Source organism: Phascolarctos cinereus, unplaced genomic scaffold, assembly GCF_003287225.1.
Source record: "Phascolarctos cinereus isolate Bilbo 61053 unplaced genomic scaffold, phaCin_HiC Scaffold_1;HRSCAF=81, whole genome shotgun sequence".
Lineage (NCBI taxonomy): Eukaryota > Metazoa > Chordata > Mammalia > Diprotodontia > Phascolarctidae > Phascolarctos > Phascolarctos cinereus.
Genome location: NW_027555514.1, coordinates 105,553,389 through 105,573,854, shown reverse-complemented (window position 1 = coordinate 105,573,854; position 20,466 = coordinate 105,553,389). Strand labels below are relative to the sequence as shown.

The 20,466-nt window shown below is 36.3% G+C and overlaps 1 protein-coding gene across 1 annotated transcript in view; it reads left to right on the top strand.

The window, feature by feature from the left end:
* The window catches only part of AKR1D1 (aldo-keto reductase family 1 member D1), a 67,482-nt gene extending 47,654 nt beyond the window's left edge, over positions 1-19,828 (top strand). The window contains exons 7-9 of the mRNA XM_020998126.2: positions 3,637-3,802; positions 5,605-5,687; positions 17,405-19,828. Of these exons, the coding sequence (XP_020853785.1) occupies positions 3,637-3,802; positions 5,605-5,687; positions 17,405-17,447 (292 nt within the window). The 3' untranslated portion in view covers positions 17,448-19,828. The remainder of the gene's footprint in view (positions 1-3,636; positions 3,803-5,604; positions 5,688-17,404) is intronic.
* The last annotated feature ends 638 nt before the right edge of the window (positions 19,829-20,466 follow it).

Genomic DNA, 20,466 nt, shown 5'->3' with positions numbered 1-20,466 from the left:
GAATCTTGCCAACTTCTGGCTTTGTGTCTTAAAGGAGACACCATTGTAGGATCCAGGGACCTAACATAAGAATCCTCTACAAACTGGCCCCAGCATACCTTTCCAGTCTTACTTCATGCTATGTTCATTCTTGTTTCCATCAGAATGGGAAATCTGTAGTGAAGCAGTATCACCCATCACCTATAACTTAGTAGATAGATCTTCATTTCCTGAGGCTCAGGAGTTCAGTGATTTGCTCAGGGTCAACACAACTAGAAACTGTCAAAGACAGGATTTGAATCTGGGTCCTTCTTGCTCCAAGTATAGCACTCTCTATTCTGCCTCATTTCCCCTTCCTTTCCCCTATAATCCAGCTAAATTAGATGACTGGCATTTTTTTATTTCCTCCTAAATTTCTGTGATGTAATCTTTCCCCTCACTTAACAGTATTTTTTTTCCAATTACATGTAAAGATAGTTTTCAACATTTTGATTTCCAAATTCTTTTCTCTCTTCTTACCCTTCCTCCTTCCCCAAAAAGCAAAGAATCTGATATATATGTACAATCATATTAAATATATCGCCACATCAGTCATGTTGTGAAAGAAGAATCAGAACAAAAAGGAAAACCCATGAGAAAGAAAAAAAAGACAAAATATTATGCCTCAATCTGCATTCAGACTCTGTAGTTTTTTTCCCTGGATGTGGATTTTCCATTATGAATGACTTGGCATTCTTCAAAGATACTAGTGCCCCCCCGTGCCTGAAATGCCCTTCATCCCAGACTGCCTTATTAAAATCTGATCCCTCCTTCAGTCACTAATTCATAAGATACCTTTTATAAGAAGTCATTTTCAACTCACCCAACCAAATAGAATTCCACTCCAAATTTCTATAGCATGTAATTAATACTTTTTAAAAACCCGCTATAGGCTCGGATTCTTACAATCTAGCTACTGCTCAGATTCTTAAAATCTAGTCAATAGCTCACTAATGTTCAGACTCCTTAAGAGTCTGCCCAACATGACTGATGTTCTAATAAACCTTGTCGTTGGCTGAAACCCCCATCCCCCCACTATACTTTATCTTCTATTGTCACTGTGTCATTTCAGCTCTTCTTTGAGACCTGGTATTATATCTTATTCATCTCTAACTTTTGGAATGCCTGGCCTTGAACTTCTGCAGATGCTAAGCTGATTACATCCCCAAAGACAAGTAAGACACAGAGACAGAGAAGGACAGAGAGAAACAAAGATCCTATGACCAGAGAATAACCACCTTATCATTAGCAAGAAGATGAAGAGTTAGCAACCAGTAACTGTTGGATGCAGTTTGGAGCAAGGAATAGTTCTTGCTTGAAGTTAATGATGCTGAAAAGATGTTGCACAGCAAGAAGTATCTATTCATAGTTTCTTATAACTATACATGAGTAGTATCCTTTCAATGTTCCATGGGCTATACATAAATACTACTGTTATACATCTCTGAGGTAGCTGGTAGGTGGTATTGTGGGTAGAGTGTTGGACCTAGAGTCAGAAAGATCTGAGTTCAAATCTAGCCTCAGATACATGATAGCTGCATGGCCCTGGGAAAGTCACCAGCACAAATCTGTCTGCGTTTCAACATACAACAAGGCATAGTTGTCATTCCCAGAAGTTTTAATGCGGAAAGGATAACAGAAAACTTCCAGGTAAGAGACTAGTTTGTGGAACTGCATAAAAAGGTATCAATATAATGGGCACTACATCTTTAATCTAGAGACTGCAAATAACAATGACAATGAGGTGAATCCCTAATACTCAACCAGAAGTAGCCTCTTTATTTGTTTTCTTAGTGACCTGTTACCTAGGGTCATTTCCCTGTGTCTAGATTTAATCTGACCTAATTATAGCTAATGATCAATTATTCAGGGGCTGAATTTCTAATTTGTGAATTATCCAGTTCCATTATATTTCCTGTTCTTCTTCTTATTTATTAAGTGAGAAGGGGAAATTCTCACTTATTAAGTAAGAATAAGAAAAATTTTTGATCCTATGTTTACTATACCTGAAAGGTAGAAAGGGACTAGGTTATAAAGGGCTTTCAATTCTAGAAGGAGGAATTTTATACTAGGTCCTGGAGGTAGTAGGAAGCCATTGGAGTTTGCTGAGTGGGGAGGTGGATATGGTTGGACCTACACTTTCAGAAGCTCACTTAGACAGCTGAGTGGAGGATGGGCAGGAGTGGAGAGACCAACCAGAAGGCTTCTCAATACCAGATAAGTAATATCTTTTGTAGCTTTACTGTAAGTCTATTATACATTCTTGGTCAGGAAATCTGTGCTAGATGTTAAGAATCACAGCATCACAGATCTCAAAACCATAAAGGACTTTGCTGTTGTTCACAACTCTTTGTGACCCCATTTGGATACTGGAATGGTTTGCCATTTTCTTCTCCAGCTCATTTTACAGATGAGGAAACTGAGGCAAACAGGGTTAAGTGACTTGCCCGGGGTCACACAGCTAATAAGCGTCTGAAGCCAGATTTGAACTGAGATCTTCCTAACTCCAGGCCCAGCACTACACCATCTGGCTGTCCCTTAAGGAACTTTAGAGGTCATCTAATCCAACCTCTTCATTTAGCTGATGAGAAAACTGAGGCCTTAGGAGGGTTAAGTGACTTGTCTAAGGTAATGCTGACAGTTCAGTGTCAAAGATAGGATTTCAACCCAGTTCCTTTCACTATATTACTCTTTCCACTGTACCACACTATAGATCTATAGGTGAATTTGAGCATAATTTTAATTTGAGCAGATCTATATATGTATATGTGTGGGTGTGGGTGTGAGTGTGTATAAGTTTGTGAGTTTGTGCCTCTGTATACACAGACTTCTATATGTACATACATGCATACATACACACATACATACATACATACATACATACATACATACAGTAAAGATCTGACATCTTAGGGTAGAGTACTTCCCAGTATAGGAAATCCCTTTACCAATAAAGATGACAACCTATCTGTGGCTTAATAGCTCAGTCCTAAATTTTGCCTGAGGCAAAAGACAGTTAAGTAATTTGACCAAGATCTTGCAGCTAGTATCAGACTGAGGATCTGAGTACAGGTCTTCTTGACTCCAAACTCATTATTGTACCCACTATACCATACTGGAAGGAAGGAAGGAAAGAAACATTTTTAAGTACTTACTATGTGCCAGGCACCGTGCTAAGCACTTTACAAATATTATCTTTTGATTTTTTTCCATCTCATAAATGCTTTGGAAACTTGAACATTAATTTTAATAATAGAAATCTACATAAAAGTTAATGAACTAAGATAAATAACTAGGAATTTTAGCACTATGTCCCAAAATTTCAAAAGCTATGTGCTTCCTACCTCATCTGTCAAGGTTACAGAAGAAAGTTATTAAGAAACACCTCCCCTCAAGATGGAAGACAAAGCTAGAGGAGACCTGGATAGCTCTTTGAACTTGGTCTCCTTCACGAAGAAGCCATCAGTGGATCAATAAGCATTTATTGTGGTCCTACCATGTATTCAGGAAAACCTGACTTTAGCTAGTGTGGATTATCTTTGTAGATGATCAAGTGGGAGAGGGGGAAGGTGGAAGGTAAGTTCCTCCATTTGATTTTTGCTCTGTTCTTGTTGAAAGGGTGAACTTAGAGTGTCCTCCCTTGCTGGAAGACCCTTTGCTAATCTCCTTGGGTAAAAAATACCATAAGTCACCAGCACAAATCTGTCTGCGTTTCAACATACAACGAGGCATAGTTGTCATTCCCAGAAGTTTTAATGCGGAAAGGATAAAAGAAAACTTCCAGGTGAGATACTAGTTTGTGGAACTTCATGAAAAGGTATCAATATAATGGGCACTACATCTTTAATCTAGAGACTGCAAATAACAATGACAAAGAGGTGAATCCCCAATACTCAACCAGAAGCAGCCTCTTTATTTGTTTTCTTAGTGACCTCTTACCTAGGATCACTTCCCTGTGTCTAGATTTAATCTGACTGAATTATAGCTAATGATCAATTATTCAGGGGCTGAATTTCTAATTTGTGAATTATCCAGTTCCATTATTTTTTCCTGTTCTTCTTCTGTGATCTCTTGCCATTGCTTATTAAGTGAGAAGGGGGAAATTCTCACTTATTAAGTGAGAATGGGAAAAAAAAACTTGAAACTTCTACCACTCAACTTTTCTAATTGTTAGCATATCTGGATTTTTAAAAAAGAGTTTACTGCAGGCACAGGCAGATATTAATGAGACTTGGAGATCATCCAGATTTCAACCACCTTTGTCTGCTTTCAATGTAAGCAACTGATAACCAACCCTATAATGCCCTATAATAACCAACGCCTATAATTTTGTGCGGTAAAAACAAAAATTAAAGAATTAGCCAGCATAAATGAATATGCTATGACTTCAGAATGAGAAAACTGAACCAATAAACTAAGAGCTCAGAGTTACTGAATCACCCTTGTTAATAGCTCAGCTAAAGATCAAATACTAGGTAATGTCTATTACCAAAATTAAAAATCAATTAAATTCATAACTAATCATTTAGCTCACAATTCTGTTTCCAAGTTAAATTCTTAGGTTGTTTAACTGAGGGCATTTGCATGTGAAATGTTTTTGCTTAGCTTGATTTCATCATATGAAATTCAAAGATATTAAAAGCCCCTGATCCAAATAGAACATCTTAGCCAATCAACAACTAGCTTTTTAAATTGAAAGGAAGCCAGAAGGATAATTTATAACTTTGCTTGTTGTTTTTCCCTCTTGTAAATATTAGGCAGCATTTTGCCTTTAAATATTAAAGCTACAAAATGCAAACCATGTTCCCAAAAAATTGCTGTTCCTGGGTTTTCACCAATCTTGAAGCCTGAGTCAATCAAATGCTTGAGTGAGATGTAGGTAGATTCCAGAGGTGTGCTAAAGCCAGCTCACATTGGTTTTCAAACCTAATTGTGAGGCAGCTAGGCGGCTAGGTGGCGCAGTGGATGAGCACAGGCCCGTAGTCAGGAGGATCTGAGTTCAAATCTGGCCTCAGACACATAACACTGTGTGACTCTGGGCAAGTCATTTAGCCCCAATTGCCTCACCAAAAAAAGAGCTAATTGTTCAATTTCCAGTGGGAAATAAGCACATATTATAAATCAGGGCTAGATTTATCTTTTTGTGAATTGTCTAAACTTAAGAAAGTGATGGAGAAAATAATAATGGAAATAAACTCAAAAGTTTGTCATTGGGGTAGAGGGGAGAGAGAGCTGGTTGTTAAACATTTACCAACGCAATAACATACAACAGTATGACTTCCCATACTGCTCAGCTGCCAAAAAAGTAGAGAAGAGCACTAAGGCTGGACGGGGATTACAAGAAAGGCAAGAAGACCACCATGAACAAGAATTTCTATAACTTTTCCCTTCAAAGCCTCAAAACATTGATTTCTTGGCTTATAGCAGATTATACTTGGCTTTCCAGGGGACATTTGAATCTATAGGAATTTATGGGATTAACCAATCATCGTTTTATACTGTCGATCATCATCCTACTTAAAAGCTTCAGTGTGTATTGTGATGCTCCTGGAATTATCTCACTCTTTCCTGTTTTCTTTGTATCAGGTCTTTGACTTCTCACTCACTGATGAAGAAATGAAGAACATTAAAGCCTTGAATAAAAATATTCGCTTTGTGTCGTTGCCCATGTAAGTTCTACGGGCTTCTCTATCAGATGCCATTGGATTTAGGAGACTCAGTCTTCAGGACTAAGTCCTCTCTCATAAACCATACAGATACTGCCTGCGTGAGAGAACTAATTGGGCAGGCAGCAGTGATGTAATAGAAACAGCATTAGTTTAGGACTCAGAACATGGAGTTCTAGTCTTGGTTCTGCCATAAATCAGCTATTTGACGTTGGGGAAGTCACCTAAATTCTCTGGGCCTCAGTTTCCTCATCTGTAAAATGAAATACATAATCTCTACAATCTCTTTTTAAAATAACTTTTAAAATTTTTAACATAAATGTCAATAAACACAAATCCAAATAAAGTCAACAAGCATTTATTAGGTACCTACTAAGTTCCAGATTGTGTCAAGAGTTAGGGATATCAAGAGAGGCAAAAACAATCCCTGAAGCAGCTCACAATATGACAGACAACATGCAAGTAACTGTGCAACAATGTAAATACAAGATAAATCAGAAATAGTCAATAGAGGGGAGGCACCAGCATTAAGAGAGATCAAGAAAGGCTTCTTGCAGAAGATAATTTTTTTTTACTTTTTTTTCAACCATCAAGCATTCTTTTTATCTTCCTTTTTCCTTCTCACTACCCCTTACCCACAGAAAGGAAGAAAGTGAGAGATGGGGAAAGGGAGTAAGGGAAAGAGAGAAAGGGAAAGAAAGAAAGAAAGAAAGAAAGAAAGAAAGAAAGAAAGAAAGAAAGAAAGAAAAAGAAAGAAAGAAAGAAAGAAAGAAAGAAAGAAAGAAGGAAGGAAGGAAGGAAGGAAGGAAGGAAAGAAAGGAAGAAGGAAAAAGGAAGGAGAGAGGGAGGGAGGGAGGAAGGAAGGAAGGAGAAAAAGAAAATGCCTGTATTGTATCATGCAAAGCATTCTCATATTGGTTCATTAAATTTGTCAGAAAGTAGACAGTATTCCTTATCAATTTTCTGTAATCATAATTGATCATTTGATCATAGGTCTTAAGTCTTTCAAAATCATTCATTTGTATAATATTTATATCATAATATAAATTCTAGTTCTTCTAGTTCTACTCACTTCACTGTGTATCATTTCATTCAAGTCTTTCCATATTTCTTTAAAATCATCTTTTTTCTTATTTCTTCCAGCACAATAGTATAATTCCATTACACTCTTCTACCAAAATTTGTTCAGTTGTTCCCCAATTAATGGGCACCCACTTTGTTTCTAGTTCTTTACCACCACAAAAAGCTGCTATAGATATTTTTATTCATATAGGAACTTTTTCTTTTTCTTTTTCTTTAGGGGCGTAGGCCTAATAGCAGCACAGCTGGATCAAAGGACATGCACTGTTTAATAATCTGTTATGCATAATTTCAAATTGCTTTCCAGAATGGCTGGATCCCATTCTTAGCTCCAGCAACAGCTCATAAATGTGCCTTTTATCTTGAAGCTTCTCCAAAATTTGTGGATTTTTTTGGTCATCTTTGCCAATCTGATGGTTATGAGATAGGACCTCAGAGTTCCTTTATTAATTACTAGTGATTTGGAGCATTTAAAAAAATATGGCTATACATACAGCTTAGATTTTTTTCCCTTGAGAACTACTTGCTCATATCCTTAGACCATTTATCAATTCATGAATGGCTTTTAATTTTATGAATTTGAATCAGTTTATTGTATGTGTTGCAAATATATATAGTTCTTTATCAGAACTTGCTGCAAAGATTTTTCCCCAGTTAACTGATTCCATTCTAATCCAATTTATTTGTGCAAAACCTTTTCAATTTTATGAAACCAAAATTTTATGTTTTATCATTTGTACTCCTCTCTCCCTTGTTTAGTCATGGACTCTTCCTCAATTCATATGTCATCAGCAATTTTTGCCTTTTCTCTCTAGTTTGTTTATGATGTGACTTTTTATATCCAGGTGACATGTCTATTCAAACTTATCATGGTATATGGTGTGAGGTATTGTTCTAAATTTAATTTCTCCCATACCACTGTCCAATTTTCCCAGAAGATTTTATCTAAAAGTAAATCCTTTTCCCAGTAGCTAGAGTCTTTGTGTTTATCAAACCCTGGGCTCCTAAGTGTGTTTGTTTCTGTATATTGTGTATGTAATCTGATCCAGTGATCAATCTCTATTTTTTAACCAGTTCCATATTATTTTAAGAATTGCTGCTTTATAGTATAGATTTAGACATGATACTGCTAGCCTCCCATTAGTCACACTTTTTTTCATTATTTCCTTTGAGATTCTTGATTCTTTGTGACCTCTTATGAATTTCATTATTATTGTTCTTGTTCTATGAAATAATCCTTTGGTAGTCTGATGTTGTGGCAGTTAATAAATAAATTAACTTAGGTGGTATTACTCTTTTACATCAACTTGGCCTTCCCTGAGCAATTAATGTTTCTCAAAAATATAGGTTTAGGGGGCAGCTAGGTGGTGCAGTGGATAGAGCACCGGCCCTGAAGTCAGGAGGACCTGAGTTCAAATCCGGCCTCAGACCAAACACTTGACACTTACTAGCTGTGTGACCTTGGGCAAGTCACTTAACCCCAGTTGCCTAAAAATAGAAAAAATATATATATAGGTTTAGCTTTTATTTTTGTAAACAGTGGTTATTAGTTGTACTTACATAGTTCTTACATGTATTTGGAAGGTAGACTCCCTTTACACATTCTGTAATAATTTTAAATGAAATTTCTCGTTCTATCTCTTCTTGCTGGCTTTTAATGGCATTCTACAGAAATACTGATGGTTTGTGTGGATTTATTTTATATCCTAAAACTTTATGGAAGTTATTATTTCAATTAATTTTTAGTTTGACTCTAGGATTCTTTAACTACACCATCACATCATCTGCAAAAAAGTAATCATTTTGTTTCTTCTTTACCTTCACTTATTCCATTAATTTCTTTTTATTATCTTTTTGTTATTGCCGTATATCTTGTACTATGTCAAATAGAAGTGTGATGATGGATAACCTTGTTTCACATCTTAGTTTACTGAAAAGGATTCCAGTTTGCCCCCATCACATATAATGCCGACTCTTGGTTTTAAATATATGTTATTTATCATGTTTAAAAAAAGGTCCATTTAGTTCTATGTTTTCTGATGTTTTTAATGGAGATGGGCATGGTATTGTATCAAAAGTTTTCTACTAGAGATATAATTATGTGATTTATTTTACTAATATGCTTAAGATTTTAATTTTACTAGTGTTAAGTCAGCTCTGCATTGCTAGTACAAACCCTACTTGATCCTACTATATAATCTTTGGGATATGTTGTTTTGCCCCTTTTACTATGATTTTACATAAAATTTTTGTGTCAATATTCATTAAGAATATTGGTCAAAAAAAGAATATTGGCCGATTTTTTTTCTTTTTTACTTTCCCTGTTGTAGGTATTAATACAATATTTGTGTCATAAAAAGGATTTGATAGGATCTTTTCTTTTATAATTCTGCAAATAGTTTAGTAATATTGGATTTCATTCTTCTTTGAATGTTTGATAGAATTTGCTTGAATCTAGCTGGTCCTGGGTTCCTCTCCCCATCCCTTCATGCCCGAGGTTCATTTATGGCTTGTTCAGTTTCTTCCTTCAGGATGAGGTTATTTAAATTTTTTATTTCTTGTTCTATTAATCTGGATATTTTATAATTATGTAAATATTAGTTCATTTCATTTAGGCTATGAATTTTACTGGCATATAGTTAGGCTAAATAGCTTTCTAATACTTTTTCTTCTTCAATTGTTGTCAATTCTCTTTTTAAAATTTTTATACTGGTAATTTGGTTACCTTCTTTTAAATCAAATTGACTTGTTTTTTCTATTTTATTGCCCACCTCCACAAATTCCTAGTTTTATTTATTAATTCAGTAAAGTTTTTTTTTCAATTTTGTATCTCTTCCTTAATTTTCCTGATTTTTGTTTTGTAGTTTAATTGGTTTTTTTTCTATTTGTTGGTCTTCTAGGTTTGCTTTTTAGTTACATTTCCAATTTTTAATGTTCTCTCTTTTTTGTTAATTAAGTTGTTTAGAGTTAAACATTTTATCCTCTGCTTTATTAGATCACCAGAATGTTGGTATGTTGTCTCATTATTGTCATAATCTTTCCTTTAATTAATTTATTAATTTATTTTTAGTTTTCAACATTCATTTCCACAAGGTTTTGAGTTCTAAATTTTCTCCCCATCTCTCCCCTCCCCCCACCCCAAGATGGTGTGGATTCTAAATACCCCTTCCCCCAATCTGCCCTCCTTTTTATCACTCCCCACTACTCTTATCCCCTTCCCCTTCTATGTTCCTGTAGGGCAGGATAGATTTCTATACCCCATTGCCTGTATATCTTATTTCGCAGTGCATGTAAAAACAATTTTTAACATTCATTTTTAAAACTCTGAGTTCTAAATTCTCTCCCTTACTCCCTCCCCACCCATCCTCATTGAGAAGGCAAGCAATTCTGTAGAAGTTATGCAAAACAGTTCCATAATAATCATGTTGTGAAAGACTAATTATAATTCCCTCCATCCTATCCTGCTCTCCCATTTATTCTATTCTCTCCTTTGACCCTGTCCCTCCTCAAAAGTGTTTGCTTCTGATTACCCCTTCTCCCAATCTGCCCTCCCTTCTATCATCACCCCCTCTCTTATCCTCTTTCTCTCTATTTTTCTATAGGGTAAGATAGATTTCCATACCCAATTGAGTGTATATGTTATTCCCTCCTTCAGCCAATCTGATGAGAGTAAGATTCATTCATTCCCTCTCACCTCCCCCCTCTTCCTCTCCACTGTAAAAGCTTTTTCTTGCATCTTTTATGTGAGATAATTTACCACATTCTACCTCTCCCTTTCTCCTTCTCCCAGTATAATTCTCTCACCCCTTAATTTTATTTTTTACATAGCATCCCTTCACATTCAACTCACCCTGTGCTCTCTGTATATATATATATATATTCTCTCCAACTACCCTAATACTGAGAAAGGTCTCATAATTTAAAAATATCATCTTTCCATGTAGGAATGTAAACAGTTCAGCTTTAATAAGTCTCTTATGATTTCTCTTTCCTGTTTATCTTTTCATGCTTCTCTTGAGTCTTGTATTTGAAAGTCAAATTTTCTATTCAGTTCTGGTCTTTTCATCAAGAATGTTGTTGAAAGTCCTCTATTTCATTGAATTTCCATTTTCACCCTGAAAGATTATACTCAGTTTTGCTGGGTAGGTAATCCTTGTTTTTAGTCCTATCTTCTTTGACCTCTGGAATATCATATTCCAAGCCATCTGGTCCCTTAATGTAGAAGCTGCCAAATCTTGTGTTATCCTGATTGTGGTTCCACAATACTTGAATTATTTCTTTCTGGCTGCTTGCAATATTTTCTCCTTAACCTGGGAACTCTCAAATTTGGCTGTAATATTCCTAGGAGTTTCCTTTTGGGATCTCTGTTAGGGGGTGATCAGTGGATTCTTTCAATTTCTATTTTACCCTCTGGTTCTAGAATATTAAGGCAGTTCTTGAAAGATGATGTTGAGACTTTTTTTTTTTAAATCTTGGCTTTCAGATAGTCCAATAATTTGAAAATTATCTCTCCTGGATCTATTTTCCAGGTCAGTTGTTTTTCCAATGAGGTATTTCACATTGTCTTCTATTTTTTCATTCTTTTGGTTTTGTTTTACAATGTCTTGATTTCTCATAAAGTCACTAGCTTCTATTTCCTCCATTTTAATTTTTAAGGAAGTATTTTCTTCAGTGAGCTTTTGGACTTCCTTTTCCATCTGGCCAATTCTGCTTTTGAAGGCATTCTTCTCCTTATTGGTTTTTTGGATCTCTTTTGCCATTTGGGTTAAGCTATTTTTAAGGTGTTATTTTTTTCTTCAGTATTTTTTTGGTCTCCTTTAGTAATCTGTTGACTTGTTTTTCGTTATTTTTTTGCATCATTCTCATTTCTTTTCCAATTTTTCCCTCTACTTCTCTTACTTGCTTTTCAAAATCCTTTTTGAACTCTTCCATGGCCTGAGAACAATTCATATTTGTCTTGGAGGCTTTAGATATAGGAGCTTTGACTCTATTGTCTTCTTCTGGTTATATATTTTGATCTTCCTTGTCACCAAAGTCAGATTCTATAGTGTGAGGTTTTTTACACTATTTGCTCATGTGCCCAGCCAATTACTTGACTTTTAAATTCTTTGTTAAGGTAGGCTCTGCTTCCAATGTGTCCAGTTCTGAAAATGATACATGCAGGACCCCTCCCATTATAGTTTTACTGTCTATTTTTCCTTGTAATTCATTTAATTTTTTCTTTAAGCATTTAGATAGTATACTAGTTGGTGTATTATGTATTAAGTATTGAAATTGATTCACTGTATATGGTATTTTTCAGCAAAATATGTTTCTCTTTTTTTTTCAGTCAAGTCTATTTTTCCTATTGCTTTATCTGAAATCATAACTGCTCTCTCTGCTTTTTTTTGTGTGTCAATCTGAGGCATAATAGATTTTCTCCAATCCTATAGTTTAACTTTGTGTCTTTTTTTTTTTGCTTTTTTTTTAAAGGCAGTTAGGGTTAAGTGACTTGCCCAGAGTCACACAGCTAGTAAGTGTCAAGTGTTTGGTCTGAGGCTGGATTTGAACTCAGGTCCTCCTGACTTCAGGGCCGGTGCTCTATCCACTGCGCCACCTAGCTGCCTCTACTTTGTGTCTTAAGTGTGTTTCTTGTTAAGAACATATTACTGGATTTTGCTTTCTAATCCACTCTTCTGTTTTGTGAGTGAGTTCATCCCATTCACATGTACAGTTAAGATAGTTAATTGTTTGTTTACCACCATTTTTTCCATATACTTTTTCTTCTCTTTACCCTAACTCTTATTATAGGTTCCTACCTTTTCTTTCTTTCCTTTTAACTACCTCTTCATTCTCTTCTTTAAAGGTTGGTGACTAATCCCTCCCTGAATCTACCTTCCCTTTTACATTCCCTTTTCCCCTCTTCCTCTTGCTTTTTCTATGACTGTTGAGTTGAATGTACTCCAACACTAAATTCTTTGTGTGTGTATGTGGATGTATATGTTCTGCTCTCTTTTGACCAGCTTAAATGAAAGTAAAGTTCAAGTGATTCCAGCCCCTTCAAGACTTCCATGTTTGTATATCCTTCTTCTTGCATACCCAATTATATGAGATGTTCCCCCATCTTTCCTCCAATTTCCCCCCGATGTATCCTTTCCCATTCCCCTTTTCTTTCTTCTTTTGGCATCATGAAATCTTAACACAGCCTTTTTAAGGTCTTCTATCTTATTTGAATATCTCTGAACTTTTATGATATTAGATTTCTGAAAAGAACTCTTTTATCATTCCATTCCTCCCTTAGAATATAAACAGTTCATCCTTATAAAGTCCCTTCCACTTGTTTGTTGACTTGTATTTACCTTTTTAATTTTCTCTTCACTTTAAGATTTGTGTGTTGAAGTATCTTTTCAGCTCTAATTTTTTTCATTAGGGATGTTTGAAAGTCTTCTATTTAATTGAAGATCCATTTTTCCCTTGTAAAATTATTCTAAATTTTGCTGGTTAAGTTAGTCTTCCCCACCCCTGCTCTAGGGTAATTTAATTCCCACTTAGTTTAGTAACCACCAAGTGTATGGTGGTGTCTTTGAGAAGTAGACTAAGCTAAAAATCTAAGACTTCTTTCAGGTATAGATAACTAAGAATAGCAAGGATGACTATATAACTATTTTCTATGTGATTTCAAAATTTATCTATATTATTTTATTGTAATTGAACATGTATTGAACAAGCACTAATTTCTAAAAAGTAACATACATGTTCAAAGATAGTACAAACAGAAACAGAATTCTAGGTATGATTTAAGTATTTTTATTGTTAAACTGAATTTTAATGTGGTCTTTGCTGACATAAACCTTTGGCTATCTTCTGTTATCTTGTCTCCCTTATGGGCTATCTCAGAGCTAATTCACAGCTGTAGCACATTTGTTCCAGACCATTCTCAACTGACTGCCATCAAATGTTAACAGTATTCCTTAACACCCCCCTCACCCCCCACACCAGCCAATATTACTGTCGCAATTAATCAATCAGATGAGTTCTCCATAATTTGGAAAACTGGTTCTAATTTTTTAGGCAAAGAATAACTGAGACTCTTAAGTTAAAACCACTTGTCTCAACCTGTTAACTCTCATCTCATCCACAGAAGGTCCAGGCAACAGTAGAAAGACATTCTTTTGGAGACCCTCAAACTAAAAGAGACCTTGATGAAGGGTTCTTCTCCCTCAGTGACTATATGTCCCCTACCCTCACCCCTTTCTCCTAGCCAAAGCAAGAAAACTTTTTTTCCTTTTCTGAACTTTCAAAACAGAACAGAATAAGGTTGAAACAAATGTTTGCAAAGGTTTCTTCACCTTATGTTCATGAACAAACCAACTCCCTTCAATATTTCCATTTCCTGAAATCATCTGATAAATAATTGTGTTTGACTATCTTCAGCTCTTCTTTTCAAATGAGGTATGTAAATGATTATTATTAATTTTTAAAATTTTATTTATTTTTGTTACATATTAAGTTCTAAACTATCTCCATTCACACATCCCCATCCCACACTCAAGAAGTCCACCATTTGATACAGATATATATGTAGACATAGATAGATAGATAGATAGATTGATTGATAGATTGATATATAGATATAGACACATATATATGTATACATATATATGTAAAATCATATTATACATACTTCTATTTACCATTTCTTTCTCCAGAGGTGGCTAGCATCTTCCTTCATAGGTCCTTTGTAGTTGATTTGGATATTGATAAAACTCAGAATAACTTAGTTGTTCACAGTTGTTCTTCAGACAATATTGCTATTACTACGTATGTTCTGTCGGTTCTGCTCTTTTCACTCTTCATTATTTCATGCAAGTCTTTCCATGTATTTTCTAAAGTCAACCAGCTCATTATTTCATACGTAACAGCAGTATTCCATCACAACTTGTTTAGCCATTCCCTGTTGAGGGGAATTCCCTCAATTTCCACTTCCTTGCTACCACAAAGAGAGCTGCTATAAATATTTTAGGACATCTAGGTTCTTTTCCTTTTTCCCTGATCACCTTGGGAAACATACCTAATAGTATATTGCTAAGTTAATGGGTATACACAGTTTTATAACTCTTTTGTTAATATAGAATATTAGCATTTCAAAACTAGAACAGAACTTAGAGATCATCCAGTCTAACCCTTTCATTCTATGGAGGAGGAAACTAAGACCAAAAGCGGTTAAATGGCTTATTCAGATCACTTAGCTAATTAGCTCTAATTCTTCAGCTAAACTCTCAGGTCAGTGTTCCAACTATACTGTGCTGCTAAAACAGAAAACATTTCCTTTTTTAAATTTTCTGTTTATATAGTTTGTTTTTACATCACTTTCATTTCCAAATTTATGCTTCTCTTCTGCTCTACCTAAAAAACGCTCCTACTTGTAACAAATTTAAAACCAACAAGAAACAAATGGGGAAGTGGGGGCTGAAGGGGTGGTAAAGCAATTCAGCAGAACTAACCACCATAGCGCTGTAATGGTGTATGCTATTTGCTACACCCATAGTCCCTACCTCCTCAAAGAAGATGGTGAGTTTTCCCATCTCTTCTCTGGGAACTTGCTTGGTCATATTCCCATAGTTACATAGCTTTCAGGTTCAGAAAACACCATTTTCCAGAGACATTTTTGGACAGATCAAATAAGGGGACTAGAGGCATGTTCCCATAACTAAAAATTAGTGAATTATCATGAGTCAATTGGAGAATGGCTGAACAAGTTGTAGCATATGATTGTGATGGAAATACTACTGTGCTATAAGAAATGATGAGCTCTATGATCTTAGAAAACCATGAAAGGCTTGCAGGAAATAATGAAGAGTGAAATGAGCAAGACAACATTGTATACAGTAATGGCAATATTGTTTTAAGATTGACTTTGAGTGAATAAGTCATTTTGACTATTAGAAATTTCCAAATTAGCTATAAAGGACATATAAAGAAAGATGCTATCTGCATTCAGAGAAACAACTGATTAATAGAAATATGTATAGAATAATTTTCCATATATGTGTATGGAAAGAAAAAAAAGAAATTTACATGATAACTACTATATATTTAAAAGGAATGGCAAGTTGTACAAAATAAATTTTCAGTGTCATGTGCAATTATCTATTTTGTTATGCTATATTATAGAAATGCTTGTTTTATTTCATAAATTAAAATTAAAATTAATTTTTTAAAAATTATCATGAGTCCTTAGGCTTATTGCCTCACTATGCAAGCATGTGATATAGTGGAAAGCCCACAAGCACTAGAGACATAGGACTTGGGTATAAATCCTACTTTTTAACTTGGCTACTCATGTGACCTTGGGCCAGTCACCTAACTTTCCTTGTTTTTCAGTTTCCTCATCAGTAAAATGAGGTTAGACCAGGTAGCTTCTGAGGTTCTTTCCAGCTCCAAATCTATGATTTTGTGATTCTGTATTTATATTACTTCTCCTTCTATAGGAAAGCATTTGAATAACCCAAGTAATCAACCTTCTGATTTCTTTGTTGCTACCTATAACCTTAAGAAAGTTAAAAATAAGAGTCAGTTCTTTCATCACTTTATATTTATATGATTTACTTTATATGATTCTTTCCTAATCTCCCCATTCATCACCCCTCCACTCTGACTTTACCTCTCTATGTGTACTAAACCCAATGGTTGTACATTTCAGCAATGTCCTTGTTTATATTCTAACATCCCTTTGTCTGCTCAACTTTCCACCACTATTATTGCCCTAAGAAGTTGATCTAGATCTTTTCCATTCATTCTAAGATCTCAGTTTCACACCTGCACCACTTTCCACAGATGGTTTCATCTCCTACTTTGCCTAAGAAAATTAAGATTTGAAATAGCCATTGTGAAAACAATGGGGAAGCAAGAAAAGATTAATAAAAAGATTTCAGAATTCATTTGTAATTAAATAACTTAAATAAAGTAACTGAATATCCTCAATGCTGTGTCTTTCCCCAGGAATTTTTGTAGGAAGAAAAGGTTTGCTCAGGAAATTGCAGATGTGCAAAACAAGGCAGAAGGAGGCTAGTAGTTGAGAAAAATACTGGGTCGGGAGGAAAACTAAACATTGGCCAGGTAACACATTAGTACTTGAGAACCTTAGAGTAGTTGGGAGAAGGAAAACAGTCAGAAAGACAGACACATACAATTAAGTGGCTATTACCTACTACCACTACCATATGGGTTTTTTGTTTGTTTTGATGTGGTGGTGGTGGGTTTTTTGGAGGCAATTGAAGTTAAGCGATTCACCCAGGGTCACACAGCTAGTAAATATCTGAGGTCTCGTTTGAACTTAGGTCCCCCTGACTCCAGGGCCAGTGCTGTATGTACTGTGCCACCTAGCTGCTCCTAACCACTATTGTACGTTGATACTTCCCTTTTAAGCTGCTGGCCGAGACCCTGTAGGTAGAATTCAAGGCTAAGAGGGTACATGAGCTGATCGGTGGCCAAGAATAGGTAAGCCGAGAGGTGAATGGCTCCGAAGGAGAGTAAGTAGGTAGCAAAGAGAGAATAGTGTGCATAGGAGAAAGGGGTGGTAGTTAATAGTTACCATGGAATGCAACATTAGTACAATTTTCATTGTAAAAGTATTTTCTTTGGTTGAATTATTTTGGCAGGTGGAAGGATCATCCTGAATATCCTTTTCATGAGGAATACTGACATCTGAAAACACCTATACTGATTTTTACTCTTGGATGTGCCAAAAACTTGAACCAGAAGATTCCTTCCAGTCCAAATGGAAAAGGACAATAGAGCTATACTTCTCTTTCACATATTCTAACTGATTGTTTATTGTTAATGTAGGACTAATGTTTTTTGAATCTGTCAAAATCATAAAGCAACAAATGATTAATACACTAGTATAACCTCCTGGTGGGTTTGACTGTACCCTGAAGGACACCCCTGTGATTCTATGTACAGGCTGGGAGGCCTGACTCCTGAGTGGGTTAGAAACAAGAGACAGAGAAGAAACGGGGAGACGAGATGGAGAGACAGAGAGAAGGGGGAAAAAGAGAGAATAGGAGAAGGCAAGGCACAAACTTTGAGTGGAGAATGGGAGAGCTTCTAAAATGGATAGAAAAGCCAGCACCACCACATGTGTCTTGATTCTCAGCTCTTATATCCCCAAAGAACGGAGAAGACTTGCTGAGTGAGGTTCTTTTTCTCCCCAGTTGAGCTGAAAAATCATCTTACCTCCAGATCACAGAAATCCCAACTCTTAAGTGTCCTATCAACTCAACAAATCTGTACGGCTTCCCTGATTACTGTCTTACTAGCTTACTTTGATAAATATGTTTGCTTAGTATCGATGACAATCTCTTTTGTAATAAGTATATGCTGGGGAGAGGAAAGCTAAACCAGTCAAGCTTAAACTGTTACCTTCTAGGTAGGTAATTTCCTAGGTAAGGCAGAGCTACTCTCTCCTTAGAGTAGCCAGGAAAAGTAATTTCATCCAGAACCTCTCCTCCTTCAAAACAAAGAAACAAACAAACAAAACATACCCTTAGACTTCAAATGTCTGATGTGTAAATGAGAGATATAATTCTAAGCCCCAAACCCTGCTGAAGATGGGAGAGCCAGGGATACCTGCCCAGACATGGCTTTCCTACCCATTACAAAGATAGAAATCCAGCCTTCCTGAGAAACCTTCCCATCCCAGTCTGTTTGTACCTGCCCCTCCCTCCACCTCTAGTTCAATTGTTATGCTAGTATACTCTGAGTCCCAGGTGTCAAAGCCCTAACGGTGTATACATTTCATTAGAATTTAGGTACTAGCAAAACTGATCTAAGGATCAACCTTCAAAAGAGGATACCTAGTGACAAAGGACACTCTAATCAAAATACTACTATAACAGAGAGATATGTGAGGCCCCTTTCCCCTCCATTATTGTGAAATAGCAAACATCCAAAACTAATATTCAGAATTTCAGCACAAAACAATAATTAAGAGGGCAGGTTTTAGATTGAAGAGGAAAGTAAAAAATTCGAAAGGAGAATTTGGGTTTGTATCGAAAGGCAAGGATAGATTCAAAGCATTGGATGTACTAGATTCACATTCCAGAAAAAGAGTGTGCGGGAGAGGGGCAGGCGATATACTGTGCAATGTGAAATCTCTCCAAGAAGGAAAGAATAAACCCTAGTCTATGACAATCAAATGAAATAAACTAGCTGCATCCAGCCTGGACTAGGGTCTGTCATTAATTCACTAGCTGCCTGCTTGGGGTGGAGATCAATGGGGGAACGGGAAGAGCTATACAGGGAAAATGCTGTATCATAGTCAATTGCTTAGTAATAATGCTTAGTTATGGAACAGGTACATTCCTGAGATGTTTGTTAGAAAGAGGATTTCATTATATTGACCCTTTTGTTCCCTTTGACTCAATTACGAATTTGGAAATACCTTAGCCTAGTGGATAGAGGGCCAAGCGTAGTCAGAAAAACCTAGATTCAAGACCTGCTTCTGATTTGTCCTGGCTGTGTGACCCTGCAAAGTCACAGACTCTCAGGCACTGAGACATCCCTTAATTGCAAAGCAAGGACAAGCAATACTTAACAGGCTGTACGTTTCAGAGAAGGCATTAACTGAACTAGAAATAGGTGTTTTCTCACCCCAGAGTTCCATTGACCAATGAAGTCATGCTTGGCCTTGGTGGCAGCCTGAAAAACCTCTAGTACAAGGAACTTAGCTATTCTTGAGGGTAAGGCTGCTTCTATTCTAGATAAACTTCTCCTCCTTCCTGCTCTCCTCAACCTTCCCCTTCTCTTGAACCCCCCATATCTAGAATCTTCCTTCCTGGAAATTTCCAGATTCTTAACTATATGACATTCCCTATTTTGTGAATGTGATGTGAAACCAAGGGTGTGCTGGTAAAGCCAGCTCAAAGCAGCTCCAGAGAACCAATGGTTAAATTTTCAGTGTGAGCATTTATACCTGGGAAATCAGCAAACACCACAAATCAGTGCTTCTTTGTTGTTTTGTTGATGGTCTAGACTAAAGAATGTGATGGACAAAATGTCAATAAAGCATATTAAACTTAAAAGTGTGGGTACATACATTTTGGGGGTAGAGTTTGCAGCACACGCCGATGTTGTTCTATAAACATTGTTAGGGCTCAGTAGAAGTGCAGAAGAAGATTAAGGTAATAAAGTCATCATCGGATTGGAGATCTGGTGACTGTAGGCTAATAAAATGATAACAATAACAGCAAACACCAATAATAACTGCCCTTTACGTAGCGTTTTAAGGCTTACAAAGTGCAAATCTCTATCCATTATCTCATCTGAGTCTTTCAACACCACCTCTACTGGCAGAGCCTTTGCATCAGAGTCTGCCTGTCACGTGCTCATTGACACCCCTTCTCCTCCCACTGTGGTCTCATGATTATCTCACTCAAGGCCTGGATTTCCCCACTACCAACATTCCAGATAGATTCTACACTTCCAGGTATCTGTTTGTGTCCCTGTGTCCCAAATGACCATGATCCTGAGATATCACTGTCTGCTCTTTCTCGGACTCTACGGGCTCCTGGTTGTCTTCAGTGAATCGCCTTGCCTTATGTGAGGGTAAAATGTATCTAAAACAAAGCCCAAAACTAAACCTCTTAGCATTTGGGGCTGACTTGATTCTTCTGTGAAAATGTTTAAGTCCCCAGAAGGCAGCTACAACAGACTGAGACAA